At 41.3% G+C, this 21,252-nt stretch overlaps 4 protein-coding genes and 1 long non-coding RNA gene across 6 annotated transcripts; 1 reads left to right on the forward strand and 4 right to left on the reverse strand.

Moving 5' to 3' along the window:
• The first annotated feature begins 2,985 nt into the window (after window positions 1-2,985).
• On the forward strand, window positions 2,986-6,391 carry LOC116208584 (LEAF RUST 10 DISEASE-RESISTANCE LOCUS RECEPTOR-LIKE PROTEIN KINASE-like 2.5). Its single transcript, XM_031542111.1, has 3 exons — window positions 2,986-3,883; window positions 4,781-4,816; window positions 4,939-6,391. The coding sequence occupies exons 1-3, from the start codon at window positions 3,064-3,066 to the stop codon at window positions 6,108-6,110; spliced, it is 2,028 nt and encodes a 675-aa protein (XP_031397971.1). The 5' UTR covers window positions 2,986-3,063; the 3' UTR covers window positions 6,111-6,391.
• LOC116208588 lies at window positions 4,377-5,287 on the reverse strand. The gene is made up of 2 exons (XR_004157097.1): window positions 4,906-5,287; window positions 4,377-4,801 (listed from the first exon to the last, which is right to left on the reverse strand). It is a non-coding gene; the product is annotated as an uncharacterized LOC116208588 (long non-coding RNA).
• LOC116208582 (chloroplastic group IIA intron splicing facilitator CRS1, chloroplastic) lies at window positions 6,315-10,537 on the reverse strand. Its single transcript, XM_031542106.1, has 8 exons — window positions 9,718-10,537; window positions 9,044-9,548; window positions 8,541-8,671; window positions 7,808-8,158; window positions 7,575-7,731; window positions 7,109-7,401; window positions 6,924-6,983; window positions 6,315-6,452 (listed from the first exon to the last, which is right to left on the reverse strand). The coding sequence occupies exons 1-8, from the start codon at window positions 10,510-10,512 to the stop codon at window positions 6,402-6,404; spliced, it is 2,343 nt and encodes a 780-aa protein (XP_031397966.1). The 5' UTR covers window positions 10,513-10,537; the 3' UTR covers window positions 6,315-6,401.
• A 598-nt stretch (window positions 10,538-11,135) lies between these two features.
• Window positions 11,136-12,923, reverse strand: LOC116208794 (glycosyltransferase BC10). The gene is made up of 2 exons (XM_031542355.1): window positions 12,053-12,923; window positions 11,136-11,942 (listed from the first exon to the last, which is right to left on the reverse strand). Exons 1-2 carry the CDS (start codon window positions 12,662-12,664, stop codon window positions 11,298-11,300), a joined length of 1,257 nt encoding a protein of 418 aa, XP_031398215.1. The 5' UTR covers window positions 12,665-12,923; the 3' UTR covers window positions 11,136-11,297.
• A 1,063-nt stretch (window positions 12,924-13,986) lies between these two features.
• LOC116208866 (plastidic glucose transporter 4) lies at window positions 13,987-18,819 on the reverse strand. 2 transcript variants are annotated; one of them, XM_031542432.1, is made up of 14 exons: window positions 18,393-18,819; window positions 17,872-18,136; window positions 17,132-17,246; window positions 16,873-16,940; window positions 16,612-16,744; window positions 16,421-16,520; window positions 16,230-16,342; window positions 15,992-16,085; window positions 15,700-15,853; window positions 15,437-15,583; window positions 15,253-15,326; window positions 14,836-14,924; window positions 14,621-14,735; window positions 13,987-14,532 (listed from the first exon to the last, which is right to left on the reverse strand). In XM_031542432.1, exons 2-14 carry the CDS (start codon window positions 18,128-18,130, stop codon window positions 14,350-14,352), a joined length of 1,644 nt encoding a protein of 547 aa, XP_031398292.1. In that variant the 5' UTR covers window positions 18,131-18,136; window positions 18,393-18,819; the 3' UTR covers window positions 13,987-14,349. The 2 variants fall into 2 exon arrangements, with proteins under 2 accessions (XP_031398292.1, XP_031398293.1); XM_031542433.1 differs by lacking the exons at window positions 17,872-18,136; window positions 18,393-18,819 and adding an exon at window positions 17,544-17,698.
• Between the last annotated feature and the right edge of the window lie 2,433 nt (window positions 18,820-21,252).

The raw sequence follows: 21,252 nt of genomic DNA on the forward strand, positions 1-21,252 counted from the left end.
AGGACATTATTGTGTAAAATCATATTTAGCGCAATCTACACAATAACAGATATGCCTCGTAATATAATGAAATACATGTCATATTACAGAACTGATGATAGATTGCATCTAGGGCATACACCAATTCCCAACAGAAACACCATGTCGATCTCGAAGAAGGATCCGACGAGAGTGACGATCCCGTCAATGTTGCAGATCCCATTTTAACCGAGTGTCGACATCGAGTGCCGAAAAGATCGCAAAGCAAGAGCTCACAAATGCAGGAGTGCATGGACATATTCAGGGGGAGTTTCACGAAAAACCAACAGCACACCCCACAGTCAGCAAAGAAAAGCAAGTCTGTATCGAGCCCCGAAAAACCTGAGAAGAATAGCATCGAGGAAGCCCTCGATGAGTTGGCTAAGTTGGAATCGAAAATCCCTCAGTCCTTGTTTGTGAAAGCGGGCAAAGCACTCCTTGATCCGGCCTCTCGAAGGCTTTTCATGTGGTTCAAGGAAGAGTCACGAATGGAATGGATAATGCAGCTGGAGCAACCTTGAAGCAAGGGTTATCAGAGCTTCCTTTTTTTTCCTCGCGCATCGAACACAACATTTTTTAAATTCCTTTGACTGAACTCGTACTGCTGATGTTTGTTATGTGTGTTTGATAATGGTGATGCGTTATTTTTTTCATGTGTGTGATGAATGTTATTGTGTTATGATTATAATTGAGTTGTCTCACTGTTAACGATTCATTCATGATTTCATTTCCACAGTAAAAGGCAATCATTTGGCGAACAATATGTCTCGTTATCGGACGCCTTCAGACAATGACAATAATCCCGGAGAGAACGACAATGAACGTATGCAACGTATGTTCTACTCCTTGATGATGCAATATTATCAGATGGATGATGCCGTTCCACAGAACTTGCCGTGTAGAAATTCTGCCCTTCAAGGACGGCAGTATATTGTTGAACTATTAAGGAGTGACGTCCGGTACTTCGAAAGCTTCAGAATAGAACCACACGTGTTTAGAAATCTATGCGACACGTTGCGGTTGCGCAGTGGCATCACAGATACTAGAAAAGGTATTACCGTTGAAGAGCAAGTCGGCATGTTCATGTTGGTTATTTCACATAGTATGCGATTTTCAATGGTCGCTGAAAGGTTTCAGCATTCGAAGGAAACGGTTTCACGAATTATCAAACAAATTGCACGCGGAATGCACGATTTATCTGCCCATTTTATAACACCGCGGAACGTTATTGTCCAGCCGGAAATTGAAAATGATGAAAGGTGGCGCTTCTTTAGGGTATGTTATCTACTAATTCCATATTGTAGACATGCATGTATTCGGATTAATATTTGAGATAGATATAATTGTGCGTTTTTTTTCATGCAGCATTGTATTGGAGCTATCGATGGAACTCATGTCGATGCATGCATGCCACATGCGAACAGAGTACCTTATCGCGATCGTAATGCCGATATATCACAAAATATATTGGCTGCTTGTTCACACGACATGATGTTCACATACGTGATGACCGGCTGGGAGGGTTCAGCTCATGATTCAAGAATATTGTCTGATGCTGCGTCACTTGATCGCTTTCCAGCACCGCGTGGCCATGAGTATTTGCTTTTAATTCTTATGATGTTAAACGAAATTGCTTGTCGAAATTCGTTTTCTTTAAATTTCATTTTTTTTTCCAGGACAATATTATGTTGTTGACGCAGGGTTTTCAAATATACCGGGATATTTGGCTCCATACAAGGGAGAACGGTATCATCGGAGCGATTTCCCTAATCATTATCCGCCGACATCAGAAAAAGAGCTATTCAACCATCGCCATGCGTCAGTGCGTAATGTTATCGAGCGTTGCTTCGGTATTTTGAAGAAGAGATTCGCAATACTGACTGCCATGACGAACTTCAAACCGTATACTCAAGGAGAAATTGTCCTTGCTTGTTTTGTTTTGCATAATTTCATACGCCGTAATAATTATCATGATAAATTATTTATGGAGTACGGCGATACGTGGGCGGATTACGATGAATTTCGCAATCCACCGCAACAACAAGGAACTAGAGTTGATGTGGACATGAATAGCACGGAAATGAATGTTGTACGCGACCGTATCGCTAATCGGTTATGGCGTGCTGAGCGAGGAGGTCGATGATATACGCTGAGGTTTTTGTATTTGAAATTAGTAATAATTATTGTTATGATTCATCATTGTTGCAGTTTGATTTTTGCTGGCATGCGTATTTTTTTCATGTGTACAATCACCCGATTGTTGCGGCACGTTAATCCGAACAAAAGTCACAGGAAGATAAACAAAAAAAAAAATTGCCTCAAAGGCAGCCACTTTAAATTGAACTGCAGGAAGCCGTGCAAAGCAACTGTTCAAGGGGGAAAATGTATCAGTCAATTGTCATGATTATGGGTCCCACAATATTAATTTATTTCAATCATATTTTGTCCTTTTATGAATTAAATTGAGTTGAGTTGGACATAGTTTCAAATCCAAACGAACCCTAATTGATTTGTAATGATTGTATAGTTGAATTATGAGAAAAAATGTAAAAAAGTAATAAATAATTGAGAGAAAATAATGATTAAGTAATGATTGTGTTGTTGAATTGTGAAAAAATAATGAATAGTTGAGAGAATTTAATATTAAAAATTGAATTAAATGATTAAAAAAATTTAAAAAATAAAATAAAATAATGACTGTGATGTTGAATTAAATATAAGTGGAGTTGAGTTGAGTTGAACAATTTTTCGAAAACAAACACACTCACCTTAAACAACACGATATATATAATAATGTAAAAGGCCTGTTGATGGTATACTTCAATGCAGGACTGGAGGACCTTTTGATCAAACTAGGAAGAATGGGTCAAAGTCTGACCCATCAATTTAACGCGGCTTTTTATGTTATACTGGCCAGCCGCCATCGTCAGAATTTTCTAAAAGCTGTTTTTTTTTTTAATTATCATTATTGTACCGGCACGCCTCCACCCAAGTTAGTAAAAGAAACTCCGTTCCAAGTGGTCAGTTCTATAGCCATTGCCAGTAATGGGTCATCCTTGTTTAACAATATCCCTCGTCACCACCCTGATCCTGATCCAAGTCCCGGCATCTCTCGCGGCCGACAAAGCTGAGTATACAAACTGCAGCGCCCCAATCCAATGCGGCACCGCGCAGAATGTGAGCTACCCTTTCTGGGGAGTGAATCGGGCGGACTACTGTGGTCTCTCGTCGGATTTCCAGCTAACCTGTGTAGATGACACAAGCCTGCAGATCAATATCTCAGGGCTAAGCTACCGAGTCCTTCGGGTGGATAACTCCTCCCGTCTCTTCACCGTAGCGAGAGCGGATTACAACAGCACCATCTGTCCCCAGTATCTCCATAACAGCAGCATAGATACGAACATTTTCTCCTACAGCTCAGACACAGTGGCGACCAACCTGACTCTCTATTACGGCTGTGATACTCCGCCCGCGTCAGTCTCGCAATCCCTGAACACTACGAGTCAGTTCAAGTGCTCGGTCAATGGCAGTACTGATAGTCCTGGATATTTCCTAACAAGGAGCCCAGAAGATATCACCGTTGTTGGTGTGTCAATCGGGGCACAACTCACGAGTTACTTTGGGAGTTGCGACACGAGTGTTGTCGTGCCAGCGAACAGGTCAGCAATTCAGACGATAGAGGATCTTCCAACTCAGGCCAGCGTGGAGGCGGCTCTTGAGGCCGGTTTCGGGCTGCAGTGGGCGGCGAATGATAGCGGTAGATGCCAGGCGTGCATCCAATCAGGCGGTCAATGCGGGAGGGAGCCAAATTTGGTTGATTTCGCATGCTATTGTTCCGATAAGTCCTACTCATCCACTTGTGGAGGTGAGTTCCCTAAATCCTTCCTACCTGATATCTTAGGTCTGATGAGTTGATAGCTGAGACAAATTGGTACATGGCGAATTTATTATTCATAACAATGCCAAAACTTTAGCTGTTAGCACCAAATTTTTAGGGAAAAAGCTCACGGCCAAGTCCTAAGATGCTAAAAACTATAGATGCCAGAGCTTAGAACTCAATCTGGGTATCTAAGAGCCTTCTCGTTCCGCAAAGTTTCCGGTATGACTGAGTCATGCCGGGTGAATTAGTTTCCGGTACAGCTGAGTCATGCCGGGTGAATTTCTAATCAATTTTTACATTCAATATCTTCTCGATTAATTGATTGATTGATTGATTGATTACAAGAATGGTTCATCGCGACAGTACCCCCTCCAAAAATTCCTGAATATCTCTTCCTTCCCCAATCTAGTCCATGTCACGTACGGAGCCTGTGGATCAGCGTTCATGAGCCGTAAGACAACCCATAAGAATAAGCAAGAGAAGTCAACATCCTTCTAGTTACATCTGCATAAGCGGTCAACAAAAGACAGCCGCAGGTTGCCGAAGACGACCCACGATGTTATCTTCATTAACAATTGAAATATCCAGCTATACCTCTCTAGCCAGAAATAATAGATATAGTTACAATTAAAAAGTTGCTTTGGAACCTTAGCTGCATCCCTGGTCAGGCCAAATGAGCTGAAAAAAAAAAAGAAAAAAAACTTCACAAGCTTCCTCCAGCTGCTTCACTCCACAACTGGTTCAGTTGTTCATCAGTTGACCTGAAAGCACTTTCCATGTTTACCATTGAGTCGTATGTGAGTGGATGTTCGTGTGCATGCTTGTCTCCATGAGAGTCTCTTTCATCTGAATCACTTGAATTCTGCCGTCTCACTGCCACAGGATCGGGCCACAATCTAGCCACTGCAATCATTGGAGGTAAGTATTAGTTGAGAAAAATTCACAGCTAATTTTTCTCCGAGGAAGTGAATGAGTATTTATGGTTTTGAATCAGTCAAATGAAACACCTGACAGAACTTTCTTATTTGGATGTTTTGCAGTTGTAGCTGGTCTGTCTGGTGCTGCTGTTTTGTTTATCCTTGTAATAATCTGCCGCCGCAAAAGCTGGTGCTTATTGCTGAAGACTATTATTTGCAGCCACAAAAATGGTCAGGATCATGTCGATGTCGAGGCATTCATTGCTGCTCATGGATCTTTGGCTCCAAAGAGGTACACATATTCGGATGTGAAGAAAATGACAAATTCATTCTCCGAGAAATTAGGCAAAGGAGGATATGGCAGCGTGTACAAAGGGAAGTTGAGCAACGGCCATCAGGTGGCTGTCAAGGTCTTGACAGAGAGCAAAGCAAATGGTGAAGAGTTTCTGAATGAAGTTACAAGCATCAGCAGAACAGCTCATGTCAATGTGGTCACTCTGCTGGGATTCTGTTATGAGAGGAAGAGAAGAGCTCTGATTTACGAGTACATGCCCAATGGCTCTCTGGATAAGTTCACACCGACCACAGAAGCTTCAGATATGGACTGCCCCTCCCTGGAATGGAAGACCTTATACCAAATTGCGCTTGGCATTGCACGAGGTCTGGAGTACCTGCATCAAGGCTGCAACACGAGGATTCTGCATTTTGACATAAAACCGCAAAACATTTTATTGGATCAGGATTTCTCCCCAAAGATATCGGACTTCGGCCTAGCTAAGCTGTGCAAGGGGAAAGAAAGTATTGTATCGATGCTGGGGACAAGGGGAACTGTCGGGTATATTGCACCGGAAGTGTTCTCGAGAAACTTTGGGGGCGTCTCCCACAAATCTGATGTGTACAGCTACGGAATGTTGGTTCTTGATATGGCAGGTGGAAGAAATAAATCTACTGCTCAGATGTCACATACCGGTGAATCGTACTTCCCTGATTCAATCTACAGGCATCTCGAGCGAGGTGGATGCCTAGAATTGCCTGGGCACACAACGGAAGAGGAAGAGATAGCAAGAAAGTTGATTCTGGTGGGTTTGTGGTGCATTCAAACCCGTCCATCTGACCGCCCATCGATAAAGAAGGTCATCGAGATGTTGGATGAAAGCAATCAAGTTCTGGAAATACCACCAAAGCCCTTCCTGTCTTCTCCCGCGAGTTTGCCTCATAACTCCTTTACATCATCAAGTTTCATTAGCAGCATCCTAAACAAGGAGACAGTTCCAGAATTACAAGTGAAGTTGTAGCAGCACCGTTGTATTGGACACAGCTCCTAGGATCTTCTCCTAGAATGGCACAGTACCTTTTCAGAATTATATTAGTTAAAACGTAGTTCTTTCCTCCAATGATAATAGAAGGGAAACAAAGAAAAACATTTATATAAGAATAACCAGTATGTTTCAATGTGTACCTCGTACGATTGCAGAGGCATTTGCAAATGACTTCGAAGGCTTATATGGTAGAAAAAATAGGCCAGGGTTACTGATGACCCAGGGATCCTCCTAAGTATAAGAGAAGAATCCAAGATTATCCATGTCTCATGGTTTCTGAATTTCGTGGTCCTTGAGCAGCTGACTCTCCAGTTGAGCCTAACATTTCACAAGAATCACAATCACATGTCCATTCCACAAATCAAATGCAATGTGAACTAGAAGCAGAAACAGAATTTAGTTCTCAACATTTTACTCTAATTTGGAGTTGAAACAACTCCCAGTAAACTTCCAAAAGTTGCACTTGAAAAGTTAAAATAATGTAGTGCAATACAAGGAATAACTTATTAACGAGAAAAAAAAGCGTCAAAACAGTTCTGTGCACAGATCAGTGTCTAGAAAGAAGTAGATGCACTCTTAAGAGCCAAAAATCTTCTGAAAAGATCTAGTATGCCCATAACAGGAGAGACGCATTCTACATGAGTTTTCATGATCTATCTATTATTGGATTAACATATACCTTAAGAAAAGCTGAATAGCTGCATCATGGTTTTCGATGAAATTATCACCAATTGCTAGCAGATGCAACAAAGGAGATAAATTAAATTATCTATCTGCGAGAATCCTTACCAGCTTCAGTTTCAAATCAGAGATTGCCCGCTCTTTACGACGTGCGAAAAACTTCAAAGACTGGGAAGAAAGAATGATTAAACTCAAACAAGTGCCCCCAAAAGTGAAATCGTAACAAAGTAATAGGCATTTTCTTAAACAATAAAAGTGGTTGAATTACTGGAAATCATTGGAGCCATACTTACACCCAATCTCTGCATTTCAAGAGATCTAAGCAATGCTCTTCTCTTCGTCAAAAGATGCTTAGCTGGCAGCTTCAAAGGACGCCTGTAGTTTTTTCCACGATAAATTATTATAGCATGGCCCTCCTTTTGCTCATCAACTGATACTAGAATCCCGCCACTTTCTGCTTCAAGCAAATTTGCTGTCTCGATTATTTGTGCATACATTCTTTGCATAGTAATAACCTTCACCACCTCCCTGTGCTTCCAGTGCTGATGTAAGGCCTCTATTGCACCATCAAAGACCCCACGCCTCCCTGAAGAAACCAAATTAGATCATCAGCACAGCTTGCAAGAAACAGCTGTATCTGGAAAGAACATACACCAAAGGAAGTATAACTTTCTGGTAAAATGATAATCAGGAAAAGTTCATTCATATCCCACCTAAAGGATGAAGTCATCATAAAATTATATAAAATATCCCCCTTACCAAGCGCCAAGTAATCATCCATCTTCAGTCCTATCTTCCTTAAACATTCTCTCTCCTCTTCTGTCATCATGCCTTGGTCAGGGTCCCATTCTGCAGGCTTCCATCCAGAGTTCAACTTCAGGAGCCGTTTCTCTGATATATTTGACTTACTTTTGAGCTGCAGGTACATTGGTGAATGTTATTGCAAGTAGAAGAGCACAAAAGACAGTAGGAGAGCTGTTGGATGGACATACAATGAAAAGCCTACGCCCTTGTTTCCTCAATTCCTTCCTCAGTCTCTCTATTTCAGCTTCCACTTGGAGATTGGCCCCTTTGTTTCCCACTCCTAGGTCCCGATGTTCTGTGTGGATCTTGTTGAAGTCCGACAAAGTACCAGTTGTACTAGAGGTTGGCAGAGGATCATCAGCCAGAGGAATACTTTCAGAGGCTTTGCATCTTGCATCTTCTTCTTGGAGTTGGCATCTCTTCAGCTTTAGCTCCCTCTCTGCCACTGAAGTGGCGACTCCACTTGGAAGGAAGTCCTTCCCTCTAAAAAGAATTATATAAAACTTGTTACGCAGCAACAGAACACCTCCTGTCAGATGCTGCATCACAAAGATTCAGATTTTATAACGCAGATAAATACAGTTTAGAGTTGAGACTAATTGTACAGAAAGATTGCAATTTGCAAGCATAGCATTTCCCTTGTAGAAAAAAAATCACATAAATAAGTACGTATGACTGTACTCCTAAGTGATTGTAGCCCATACAAATTAAACACATATGACGATAGAAAACAGCTTTTGTGGGTAGCTTTGGGGCTTCAGGCAAATCTATTTACAGCAAATATGCAGCTCATCTAGCCCCAATTTTAGCCCTTAATATGGTCCCAAGGCTACTCGATGAGGCTGTGTATAAGTATGCAGGAAAGTAACTAACTGATAAAGCAAAATTAAAGAACCATCGATCTCTCACAGATATACTTACCTTGAGCTCATTCGCCATTTCCTCATTGTCAGTGTTTGGTACACCCCACTTCACAGCTATCTTCGCAATAAGACTTTTCTCCCACAAATATATTATGGCAGCAGCTAAGCCTTGAAGTCTCCTGTTTCTCCCTTCACATATAAGAGCACACTGGATCAATGAAACCTCTTTTTTGATGAATGGATCAATAAAACCTCAGTATAACTAAGAATTGTACTAACAAAAAGTATGAAAGCAAATTGTCTATTGTTATATAGATATCACCATGTCTACACCACTCACAAATTATTCAAACTATTTCTCATGGGAGAGATCGTAACACCTAGAAGCTTTAGTATATGCCGTTTTCTCTTCTTGTCTTATTATCATCAGTTGATAGATTTAGAAGTAAATAAACCTTCTCTGTCTATCATCTGTACCATCTGTATAGCCATTTGAATTTTGAAGCTGAGTTATTTTTCTAAAAGAACCCTACTGGTTAGGTTTATAGGTAGCGATAATACCAAGGACAAAATGGGTTGGTAAAGGGTGTGCTATCTTCCTCAAGTATGTCAGCTCATCATCTGTGAGCTGTGATCTCTCATTTGGAGGACACATTCTCAGGGGAGGTCTGAATCCGGGGACAACTTCCGGAAGCACGTCTGCATCGACAGGCAATGGCTTTCGCATCCACCAGTCCTCAAAGCGAGGACCTAAACTGTCTAATAGCCTATCGGTTTCCCTCTCATACAATGATTTATCGACTGATGCAGGACTTTTTCCAGCACTCATGAAAATGAAATCTTCCCATTGACCAGTCACTCCTTTGAATTCTTTATCCATGGCACGTCCATTATACTCTACTGGACGTATATCAGCACTGCCTGAGCTCATTTGCTGGGTATCTGATATCTGACCATTATATAAACCACCATCTCTTTCGGAAGATCTTTTCGAGTGATAATCAACCCCCCTGTAGATAAAAAGAGTATCTTTCCTTCTCCAAACAACCAAACCTCCAGTCTTCTCCTGTGGGCAAGAAATAATTGAAGAAAAACCATCTATAAGTTCGGTGATAGAATCAATATACGCAATAAGAAAGACGGAATACGGGCATTTTGGTTGTTTTGATGATCAAGAAAATTTGCTTGAAGAGCATACTATCTTCCAAGTAACACAAAAGGTACCCAGAACGAACCTCCACAATCTCTTGCGCTCTGTCCATATTTCGGGATAGTGGTATATCGAACTTCACCATAACCAGCTCATTCCTCCTCCAAATCCTATTGATCTCGTCAACGACCTCCTCTGAGACTCCAATTTTCATCACCTTCACCCATTTCCTCATCTTCTTAGCTTCTCCTCTCAACCTCGCCAACAACTCCTTCTCGAGAGTCAGCTCCGCTGCAGTCACCACCTTCTCTTTCTTCACCCTCCTGAAAAGAATCCTCTCGTCCTGCACCCAAGGCAATTTCCCGCCAGAATCAGATTTTCCGTCACCCTCAACTTCTTTATAGGGAATCCGCAACCCGAGGTCAATGTCCTCCGAGTCGGAATGACATCCAGCTGACTGTCGGGTCCGCTGCAATCTCTCAATGCTCCGAACTATCTTCTGTACTGTCTTGCTCCCCCTGACGCCGCCAACCTTGTCAGTCAACGCTCTGTCTGCTTTCTCAACTTTGCCACTGCCCGAGCTCTTGCCAACCTGAGTTTTTTTGGGGTCCAGAACCTCGTGGGATGGGAGAAGAAGGGGACCCTTCATCCATGGAGCTGTGGGCATCTTGACGAAAGCATTGGATCGGGAATTCAGCTCCGGCGAAGGCGGAATTTCTTGGATTTTGGAGGGGAACCTTTGCGCGGGAACTCTAGTCGGAGGCTTAGAGCTGGAGGAGGAGGATACAGAAAGGGGTGGAGCTGGAGATGGTGCATTGCGGGAGAGGGTATTGGAGGGCTTCGGTGCTGGGGATGGAGAGAGAAATAGAGTGGCCATCATTTCGGATTGGAATCAGTTTCAGTTATCATCGGGCACTGATGAAGAAAAAGAGGAAGAGGATCAGCAGAGGAGAGAGATCTCAGTTATGGGCCGTGACATTGGGCCTCTGTCGATGGAGTTCGGCTTGCATGCTCCAGAGAAAGCCCAGTAAAAGCACTGGCAACTGGAAAGTACAGTGTTGGGCTTCTTTGTGGACTCAGCTTTTGTTAAAAGGCCTGAAAGAACTTCATGGGCCGTGGGCTTGTGGGGGCCTGACAGCCATCTGGGCTTGAGCCTAACATTTAGTCGTTGCAATTAGTACTCTCCTGCAAACCGTCTAGAGAATTTTCCCTGAAGAATTTGTACGTATGGATTGACAGAAAATGTAACTGTCGAATTTCTGGTAGGCAATAAGGAAGTTAGGATTCTAGTGTTTGGAAACTTCTGAAGTCCCACTGTAACAAGATTTTCTGCATAATGTGGTAAGAAGTCGTCCTGTGATGTGACTAGCATCATGAAGATTGAAGAAGTTCTGTCGATCTATCAAGGAATAGAAAGTGAAAACTCGAACTAAATTAGTTCAAAATAAGTATCTAAAAGTTTTCTTCGTGAGATTTATTACTGGATCAGTTCAGTAGCAGCAATCTTTGTGTTATTATATTTTTGACAAATACACACCGTTGAAGTTGACAAGTTCTTGTCTCTATATTAAAGGTCTGCAATAGGTGGAAGAATGGAGATCAAATTTCAAGAGTTATTGTCCCCATAAAACTGCCGAGGAGTCAAGGATCAATACAGTATGGTTTTCATGGATCTAGACCAAGCAACACAGGCAAGATTCTCAGGAGCTGCTCGAGAGTGCTTGGTAGAAATTTCCGAGCAAAGAGGAAGCACATGGTGGTCGACTTGCCACTGTAAGTGCAGTTCGACCCGTACCTGATTTTGTCCAGGAACTCATCGGTCATGTCATCCCAACCAAACTTCCTAGGGTGGGGCCCATCTCTCGACCAGTCGACCCAAGTCACAGTCCGGTTGGAATTCAAACTCGGTTGAAGTATGTTCAACAGGGTGGGGATATAGTGCTCGTCCACATAGCATGGTGGGTGGCAGAATTCTTGGAAGATCGGGTAGTATTTCTGATCCGCTATAACTTGGTGGGCAAGATCTCGACGGAGCTCAAACCACTGGGACCCTTTCCTCCAGTTGGTGACGTTTATGGTGGGGGCCATCTGAGGATTGTAGCGGCCCCGAGCATTCTTCCTGGGATGGTCGAAAGACGCTTGGAGGCTGAGGTTTGTGTTCACGAGGTAGTTGTAAATAGTCTTGAAATCAAACAGCGGAATGCAGGATTCTGAGAGGAGGATGAATCTTAGGTTGGAAGGGTCTAAGAGGGCATTCGCCAGTAGACGCCTCTCAGCATCCATCATGCTTGAAGTCCCCCATTTCACCTCCTGCCAGTATATATATATATATATATAGGTTTCATCAGTCAGAATCCGAACATGCGGGAGAGGCATAAGAGTTAGTAAGGATTTGCCACAAGGCCAGCCTACTAACCGACCTGACTTGGAATTCTCGTGCCATAGAATACAGAGTCTTCCGGCATAGCATCATTGTACGAAGGACGTGCATGCCAGTAAACAGAATAAAAGCCTTCGTGCCCAATAAAGAACTTTTCCCACACGGGAGACAGATGCAGAGGCCCGTAGGTCAAGAACATGAATGCCACTTTTGGCACTATTGACCCATCCGAGAATTCCTGCCCCTGAACCATCGCAGCCCTCCTCAGCAGCTCGTCATCGCTCATGTTATGCACCAGGGACACCTTCTCTTTTGAAACAGGAACACTGTCATGATGATCAGGTATTGTGTCATTGGTCCCTCGTGACCATTCCTGTAATCTCGAAGGAAATAACAGATGCCCCCGTTCAAGAAGGTCACGATGATCGGGAAGCAATGGGATCAAGGGCTTGATGAACGCAGGGGCAGGAACATTGATCGCCAGTAACCAGAAGCTCGTGATGTATATGAATATGATTCCAAGGGAGAGGCCAACAATGAAGAGTAGGAAATGGTGGAAATGGCCGAGCTTGAGCTGCGAACAGTGGGAACCGGAAAAACTCCGGTTCAGCTGCTTGATTTTGGAAGGCATTAGGTCCCATTCACTGCCCATTGGTGCCTGCCAGTTTGACTGAGGGAGGGAAGACGGTGCCTGAGGTCTATGCTACATTATTTATTACTGCAAGAGAATGGGTGGAAATCCCTTGTTTGAATTGGCAATTCCTAGTCGAAATACTTCCATCGTAAGTGATGGAGGAAGATTTCTACTCAGCATGTGCTTATTGACTTTCTCTTACTGAGGAATGAAGCTACCGGTTTAGGACCTTAACTTCATCCCATTTTCATCATGGACGAGAGTAATGTCCATCTATCTCAACGAAGGCAAGCAACGTTATACATTGCGTGCTTCGTAAGTTTGATCGCTCTGCCAGACTCCAATTCCTTTACTTAACTTTGCGTAGGACAATCATATAAAAAGTGAGCGGAGAATCTTCAATCCTTTTTTGAGGATATATATTACTGGGTTTGCAGGTGAAGACGAGTGTGCTAAAAGAAAGGAGAATTAAGCATACATTAGTTGCTAGTTTAATTCCACTCGGAAGTGTCAGGTCATTCCTGGAATGAATCTAACGGCCACGCCAGCAAGGCCCCTGCAGAAGAAGACAAACCACAATCTAAGCTCAATTTCAGGCCATTCCGTTCTCTTCCCTTCCCCGCACGTTACTCTTTTCACTGCATGTTCCCATTCGCCTATAGTCAAGTCAAAGAGTTCTTTCTTTCAAGGGTTGATTTAAGGAATAGAATTGCCTGTCATTGTGAGAAAATGTGGACTCAGAGATCTGCTATAGTATCTAATCACAATTAGTTTATGACCCTGCCTGTCATTCTTGGAGGTTTCATCATATGGGTGTTTGACCCTGCTGAATAGACTAATCATCTCCATTCTCCACTAACATTTGCTTAATGGCTTCATGTAGACTTGGCTGAAGTTCTTTATTTGCAGTTGAGAATAGGAAGCAATAAGCATCCCTCCAAAGATTTGGCAGCACATTTATTTGTATGACTAATCTCAACAAGATGAGCGGAATATGAAAATCCAGAAAAGACTTGACATTTTTAGGTGACATTTGATAACGGAATATAATATGATTCTACTTAATTTCACGGTGGGAAGATAAAAGTAATTAGAAAAATTTATTATTAAAAAATTAATTATAATTACGATTAAATATATATATATATATATATGTGAGAGAATTTATTATTAAATTGAAGGAGAAGATAAAAAAATAATTATTGTATTGTTGAATTAAGAGAAAAGTAATGAATTGTTTGAAGAATTTAGTATTAAAATATTAATTGTAATAATGACTAATAAAAAGTACGTGATAATTTATTATGAAATTGAAAAAAAATAATGATTGTGTTATTGAATTACGGAAAAAGCAAGGTGGAGTTAAATTGAGTAGAGTATGACTCCGTAAACAAACAAGACTTCCTCAAGGTTTTGTTCCCCATGGAGCTTATTCATGGTTAACTCTCGCATATATTGACAGACAAGACTCTAGTTCAATGTCTCACGATGTCTTATGGTGACTAACCTAACGATTCTACAGAAAATTCCAGTAAGAAACTGGTTAACTGTCGAGGTCGAACAGCCAAGCCCAAAACATCAAAATGCTGGATTAAGGACGAATCTTCACATTTAAGAACAAGAAACGCTATTATATCTGCAGGAGTGAGTGGTCCGCCTGAGGGAAGAATTCACGTAGAGTAGTTGCTGCCAGTGAAATTTTATCATATTGCAGGATTAAGAGCACGCTCTATTTCCTCCAGTGAGCGTCCTTTAGTTTCCACTACATTACCAGCTATGTACAGGACAGCAAGGAGACAGACAGATGCGAATCCCAAGTACACTGAGCTGATCCCAAACTTGTTCACGACGCTCAGGAACCACAGTCCAATCACAAAGTTGGATATCTGATCAAATGGGAGGAAAATAAGAAAAAGCATGATTAATCAACTACATGCAATGACTATACCCGAAATAAAAATAGAAAACATTTACCCAATGCATGCCCAGTGAGAGTGAAACAGCTTTCGCACGGATCCTCGAAGCAAATATTTCAGGAAGAAGAAGTGCGGGCACGGGTCCGGCACCAAGGGAGAAGGACAAAACATAGCTGTATAATCGGAATGGATATCAGATAAACAATCCATAGGCCACTGCAGTAGAATCACACTTTCAGAGAAAAAGAATTTTGCTTTAAGAGGTACACTCACAGGACAGTGCCGATAACAGCAAGAGAGCCCGCATATGGTGCCAGGACATTCCAGGTGAAGGACAGGGAAAGAAGCAGCATTGAAGCAGCCTGTATAGAGAATGAAGACATGAAAACATAAGTAAACCCAGAATATGGAAATGGAAGTTGGACTCAGATAAATGGTGAAGAAGACATAAGACTTGGAAACATGATTGCAATATTAAGAATCCAAATACGCATGAAGAATGAAGATATCTAATTTTTAGGGATAGCAAGATCAACCTATGGAATCAACTAATTGCCACAAAAAGAATAATTTCCTGTAACTAGTACTAGGTTTAATATCAACTGAGTAGGCTTGTGATTTGATTCAGGAAATAGCGAATAGTCACAGGTAATCTGATCGAGCTGGAATCTTGATAGGAAGTAACAATACCATTCCACCAAAGCTTATTAGCAGAAGACTCTTTCTCCCTTGCCTGTCCATCAAAGAAGATGCAACAGTTGTACCTGCATGAAGAATGCATACAAGTTAGTGATGTGTAATGTATTTGCAAAATTTGCCCCAGGTTAAAAGCATATTTCTTGATTTTCAGATGGACAGCTGGCTGCAGACTAACCAAGAACATTCGCTGTCCCAACTAGAGCACTTGCAGCGACATCAGACTCAATCCCAGCACTGCGGAACACAGAAGTCGAGTAATATACCACAGCATTTATGCCTGCCAACTGCTGAAACAAGAAAAGTGCAGCACCAACACTCACAACTGCATAACGGAAGCACCATAGTTAGGTTTACATATGTACATATATATGCTACTCTAGTTAACTAAAGTTGAGTAATGTTTATTTATCTATTGTTCTCAGGGTGGATACTACATACCTTTCCAGTAACGGCTACTGAACAGGTCGAACCACCCCACTTCGGGTTCCACATTGCCTTGACAAGATGCAGTTAAATCTTGCATAACTTCAGCAACCCTTTCTTTCCCACACAATGTCTTTATGGCCTTTTCAGCCTCAACAATTTTCCCTCTCTAGGAATAGATATTATGGCTTAGTGCTTGCAACAATAATACCAACAACAAACTGCCTAGGATAAGAAGCTGAAACAGAGAACTAAAACCACAAGTAAAAGAGCCAGTTGTTGCACGTAAGGACTTGGGGGCAAGAACCTGAAAGAGCCAGCGAGGGCTTTCTGGAGAAAATATCATCCCTATTGCCAGAAGAACAGAAGGAACAACCGCAATACCAAACATTGTCCTCCACCTGTCATATGATTGAGAACAAATTTATACCAAAAGAACAGAATCACCAGCATCGGCCCAACTCTCCATGAACTGCCAACACCGAAGCTAAAATTTGTGTAATGGATAGGGAGCTAAACAAGGAGTGGGGAAATTGTGGAACTACCATAAAGGATTTCCGGATAAGGGCAATCCAGCTACCAATGCTGCGAGAATTCCGATGCATATGAACAGTTGATTAACTGATCCTAGGGCACCGCGAATCTCAGTTGGTGATATCTGACAATGAGAAGAAAGACTCAGCAGCAAAATACAATATTGAATGTCAAAGGCAGGGCAGAAGAGAAGCCAAACTACCTCAGATATGTATAGAGGAACAATAGCGGAAGAGATCCCAATTCCAATTCCAGCAAGCAGACGACCAATTATCATTGTTTGCACACTTTGTGCAGTAGCACTGAATATATTTGGACCCATTAGTCAGATTACTGGAAGTGATTTTGTGCACAAAATTGTCAATTTATGATATAAACCAGACAGCAACATACCAAAGAAATGCACCTATAGCTAGTGGGATCGCATCTAGCTGGAATGTTCTTGTCCTGCCAAATTTATCTGCTAATGCTCCTCCAGTGAATGAGCCAACCGTGGCACCAGCGAGAAGTGTGCTCACAACCCATCCTGGAAAAGATAACACATTATGGAATGAAATTCTATACCTAACTGAAAGTCTGAAACTATGGGGTTCAGGTGTCAAGCAGAAGATATCACGTCGGACCAAAGCCAATACGCAGGTAAGAAATACATGCCTTGTAAAACGGTATTCTCAGCAATTCCAAGATCTCTAGCAAGGTACTCAAGAGCACCATTGACAACTCTGCAGCAATGCGGAAGGAAGCATAGTAGTTGAGTGAATTTTCATGCACCATCAAGTCAATATACAGATATATATTGGTTGCTCAAAGAAAGTGAGATTTCATTGCGAGAATCATGCACCCCATCTATAATATTCTGAAAAACTACACACTCGACAAGCTAACAAAGAAACACAGATTTTATAAATCATACCCGAGATGATAGCCAAACAAAATCGCTCCAAGACAAGCCACCCCGACGTAAGGCAAAACTGATCCAGAACTTTTGCCTTGTGGCATCATTGGAACAACATCCTCAAGATCTTCTCCTACACATTCAGTTTCATAAGCCATTTAGAGCAGAAAGAAGTAAACGGATTTTTGTGCACTCATCATTCACAAGAAGGATATATAAACCCTTTAATATACTAAGCAGAGAGAGGGTGCCATCAACAAGATTTTATGCATCTCATAGCAGAACAATGCACAATAATATAGTTCTGGACAGGATAAGCCACATTCCATCTGACGGAAAGCATCAGAACTTTCAAAACAATCAAAACAAACGAGAACATGAACTCCCAGAAACTTTTATTCAAGGAACTTCTGAATGAAGACAGTACTACCCATCACTGCCGTTTCAAATCTGAGATTGTTCACACTCACAGGCTCCATCCACAACATAGAAATGCAGCAGTTTCATACTATAGCTAAAGTTTCTAGAGTGGGGGTCCTTCCACAGTACAAGCAATTACTGAAGCATTAATGTGGGTGGTAGCATATGAAAGCTACGACTGACCCAAACTAAAGGTAAAGGAATAGAAGCTAAATGGAACTTAAATTGTTATATGACAACAGCATGCCTAACTCTGGCTTGAGAAAGAATCAAGAAAACAGCAAGCAAGCGAAAGACGAAGATCACAAGGTTTATATAATACAAACAGAGAAACGCACCCGAGGCTTGGGATTTGACTGATCTAGACTTGGCAGAGGACCTAAAGAGACTGTCGATGCCGCTTCTAGCACGTGCAAGCTCTGGCCCCATTGAGCCCGAACTGAGACGCAATCCCCTGCAGCTGACCTTATCAGTCTGCCGAGTACTCCTCAACTCTGTACATCCTCTGCATCCAAAACCAGACAAGCCTGTTGACCTCTGAAGCCCATACCCATACCCTATACTTCCTTTCACAGTACAAGGTGCAGTCGCTTGCATCTTCAGCTGAAACATCAACACGAAAAGTCAAAAGAGAGTCCAAGCAAGCCAATCGATAAATGAATTAAATTAAATAATTAAGGCGTTACGTAAATACATTTGTACAGAGGAAGGGAAGAAAACCCGATAACGGGCAGAGTCCAAAATTATATAGTAAATCAAGAACAAGAAATTGAAGAACAATGCGTGGACCCAGAAGTTCTGATCCGTGGTCAAGAAACAGGAAAGACACGAGCTTTAATCGTCAAAGGTGCCAGATTACCAGATTCCAACGGAGACCCGCAACGCTGATCGCTTGAGCTTGTAAAAAATCTCTCTTTCTACCTCCTCCTCAGCGGCTAATGTATATCGATTCGTAGGAATTAATATTGCTCAGGAGTGAAAAATGAGAAAAGCTTCGGAAAGTCCGCTGACAAAAGAGGAAGCAGGAGACTTGTCTGCTCACAAACAACAAACATATGACGAGAAAGTATGGGTGACAAAAAACGATGAAAGGGGGTGAACAAAGAAAAAGGGGGCAATTAAACAGTAGCAACGAAGTTGGTGGAGAACTCGATTCTCTTCTCTGCTAGAAAATTTTCATCTGTGATGAGATGACCTTCACTATCATGAGCCGATCATAAGAACAGGGAAAAAGAAGATAATTTACTCTCTTTTTTTCTTCTTCTTTTTTTGCCTTTTTCCTCTTTTGGAACTTTTATTCTCCGGAGTAAATTTCCCAAAAATAGTGAGGAAATGCGCAAAAACAGAACAAAATTTCTATTAATTAATTACTAACGAAATAAATAAATAAAAAACCTTTTTATTAAACCCAAGAAAAAAAAAAAGAGAGAAATAGAAAAAAAGAGTGAAGCGAAGGGACGATGACGATGTATGGGGGATGAGTACGGCCGTACACGTGGGATTCAGATTAGATTTGGGATTCGGATTAGATTTGGTTTTGCGTCGGAGATGTCAAAGCGGACGTGGCACGCTCAGCCGAGTTTTTTATTCTCTGCTTCCCACTCCACTGCAATCGCTTCTATCATTTTTTTTCCCCATGATTACTGCAGTCGCATCTATAGTATGATCATTTCCTTTCTGTTCCTTTCCTTTTTCCTCTCTTTCTTTTTTTTTTCCCCCATAAAATCGACAACTTCCTTTTTCTTCCTTTCTGCATAATTTCACTGTCGACAACAATTAGTACATGAGAGCATCATAATATAAGAGCTCTGAGCAAAAAAAAAAAAGGAAAAAGAAAAAGGAGAGAGCATTATAAGAGCTCATCTATGATTAGAAGGATAATACATTTTTTTTTATTTATTACTGAATGGTAATTGGCCCATGGAAGAACTATTTCTTCATAATTTTTCTATTGATGACGACATATTTCCATCCAAAAAAGAAAAAGAAAAATATTATCCTTTAGTAAGTATTGAAAAAATTGTTACGATGACTTTCCCTATCAGAGACTTAAACTTGACATATTCGAGGCTAGGATTTTGATGGATCCGAAGCACAGCCATGCCATGATCTGCATGCTAGGATTTTGATGGATCCGAGGCACTGCCCTGCCATGATCTGCATGGGCATGCATGATCTATTTATTAATTAATGTCTAATATTAATAGCATCGGTTTCTTTTCTTGCAGAAGGAATTAAGAGAAATAATTAAAAGAGCTGCTTAAAGAAAAGAAGGAAGTAGGAAGCATCAAACATCTAAAATGATTTGTTTGAATATCTAGCAGATTTCTATAGAAATCGCCGCCGCCGCCGCCTCCTCCTCCAGTCTTTCACTATGTTTCTCTCAATTTAAATAGAAGATAAGGCGTTCATTTTCATTGGGGCAGAAGGCGTCTACTATGAGTCCAAGAGTTTCCTCATGGTTCGTTCTGTCATAAATTGGTTTGGAACTTTCTCTAGTCACGTTCGCCAACTTATTTCATATGGTGGTCGTATAAGCATCTCTCCCAGAACAAGGGATCGACTGGCCTAATTAATTAATTCACGCAACAGACCCACAACAGATGGCTACAAATGTTACGCAGGCCCATACTCTCTCTTCTTGGGCTATATATATAGTCCCTCTCGTTCTTGATCTTTTTTGCCATTCATGTGGCAGAGCAGATCTCTCTTTAGGCTTGTTTGAGAGATTATTTTATCCAGCGGCCGGCCCAGCAATTTATATTTCCCTCTCCCAGAAGACAGCAGTGTTCCTTCCAGGGCGATTATTACTGATTCCTTCCAGAAAAAGCCATCCGCTTTGGCAGCAGCAGCAGCAGCTGTATTATTATTATTATTTTCCATTTTTCTTGTAAGCTTGGTTTTCTTTCTTGGGCTAACTAACTGCAAGCCTTGCCTTTAGTGCGATCCAAGTAATTAAGAGACTTTAGCTATATATAAGTCTTCTTCTTGGGAGTACGTACTAGGTACTACCAAATTGAATGAGAAATTCTTTCCAAAACTCTTCTAGAATATTACATTGTACCATGCATATTTTATCAATATTATTTACAAGAAGATCATCACCACGTCGATCGATTCTTCCAAGACAAGTTTCTTATATCGATCTGCTTCCGTAGCTGTTTATCTCGTCTGCAAGTTTTGAGAACTAATCAATAATCACCTCCTTATAATCAATAAATCACATTAATTGTAGGATATATGAAAGAGCATTAAGAGATTGGTCTAAGTTAACATGGTACTTTCAAATCCCATATATCTGATATAGTCATCAAGTCTAGAAGACTGCATGCAGCCAAAGTCCTTCTTAACTCCACCAGTATCCAATCGGGAGAAGATTAATGATCCAAGGACCTTTTTCAATCCTACTACTTGCATTGACTCGCAGGACTTGGATCATGTTCTTCGTCGATAATAATAATAGTAACAATAATAATAATAATGATAATAAAAGGACATCAATTATGTTCCTAGTATACCGCAGCAATAACCAAAAGGGAAAAAATAATCATTTTTCTGAAACTAGTTATAAGATTATATGTAATTTCGTATAGCCTCTCCCGATGGAACGAGCTAGAAGGACAATTAGAAGCGAAGAGATAATTAATAACAAAAGTTTCTTGATCAGATCTATGGCAGCAAATAATTTATATGCGGAGTACATTTGTAATTCTTTGGGA

Source organism: Punica granatum, chromosome 5, assembly GCF_007655135.1.
Source record: "Punica granatum isolate Tunisia-2019 chromosome 5, ASM765513v2, whole genome shotgun sequence".
Taxonomy (NCBI): domain Eukaryota; kingdom Viridiplantae; phylum Streptophyta; class Magnoliopsida; order Myrtales; family Lythraceae; genus Punica; species Punica granatum.

Bases quoted from the DNA above. Each gene is read 5' to 3' on its own strand.
- LOC116208866 (XM_031542432.1), bottom strand. From the start codon at position 18,130: ATGCAAGCGACTGCACCTTGTACTGTGAAAGGAAGTATAGGGTATGGG. The intron at 15,854-15,991 runs GTTCTTGCCCCC...ATCTATTCCTAG, and splicing joins GCCCTCGCTGGCTCTTTCAG to AGAGGGAAAATTGTTGAGGC. The intron at 15,584-15,699 runs GTATGTAGTATC...TCCGTTATGCAG, and splicing joins CAGTAGCCGTTACTGGAAAG to TTGTGAGTGTTGGTGCTGCA.
- LOC116208584 (XM_031542111.1), top strand. From the start codon at position 3,064: ATGGGTCATCCTTGTTTAACAATATCCCTCGTCACCACCCTGATCCTG. The intron at 3,884-4,780 runs GTGAGTTCCCTA...TCACTGCCACAG, and splicing joins CTACTCATCCACTTGTGGAG to GATCGGGCCACAATCTAGCC. The intron at 4,817-4,938 runs GTAAGTATTAGT...GATGTTTTGCAG, and splicing joins AGCCACTGCAATCATTGGAG to TTGTAGCTGGTCTGTCTGGT.
- LOC116208582 (XM_031542106.1), bottom strand. From the start codon at position 10,512: ATGATGGCCACTCTATTTCTCTCTCCATCCCCAGCACCGAAGCCCTCC. The intron at 7,402-7,574 runs GTAAGGGGGATA...TGGTTTCTTCAG, and splicing joins GGATGATTACTTGGCGCTTG to GGAGGCGTGGGGTCTTTGAT. The intron at 6,453-6,923 runs GTAAGGATTCTC...GTGAAATGTTAG, and splicing joins CTGATTTGAAACTGAAGCTG to GCTCAACTGGAGAGTCAGCT.
- LOC116208794 (XM_031542355.1), bottom strand. From the start codon at position 12,664: ATGGGCAGTGAATGGGACCTAATGCCTTCCAAAATCAAGCAGCTGAAC. The intron at 11,943-12,052 runs GTCGGTTAGTAG...ATATACTGGCAG, and splicing joins GCACGAGAATTCCAAGTCAG to GAGGTGAAATGGGGGACTTC.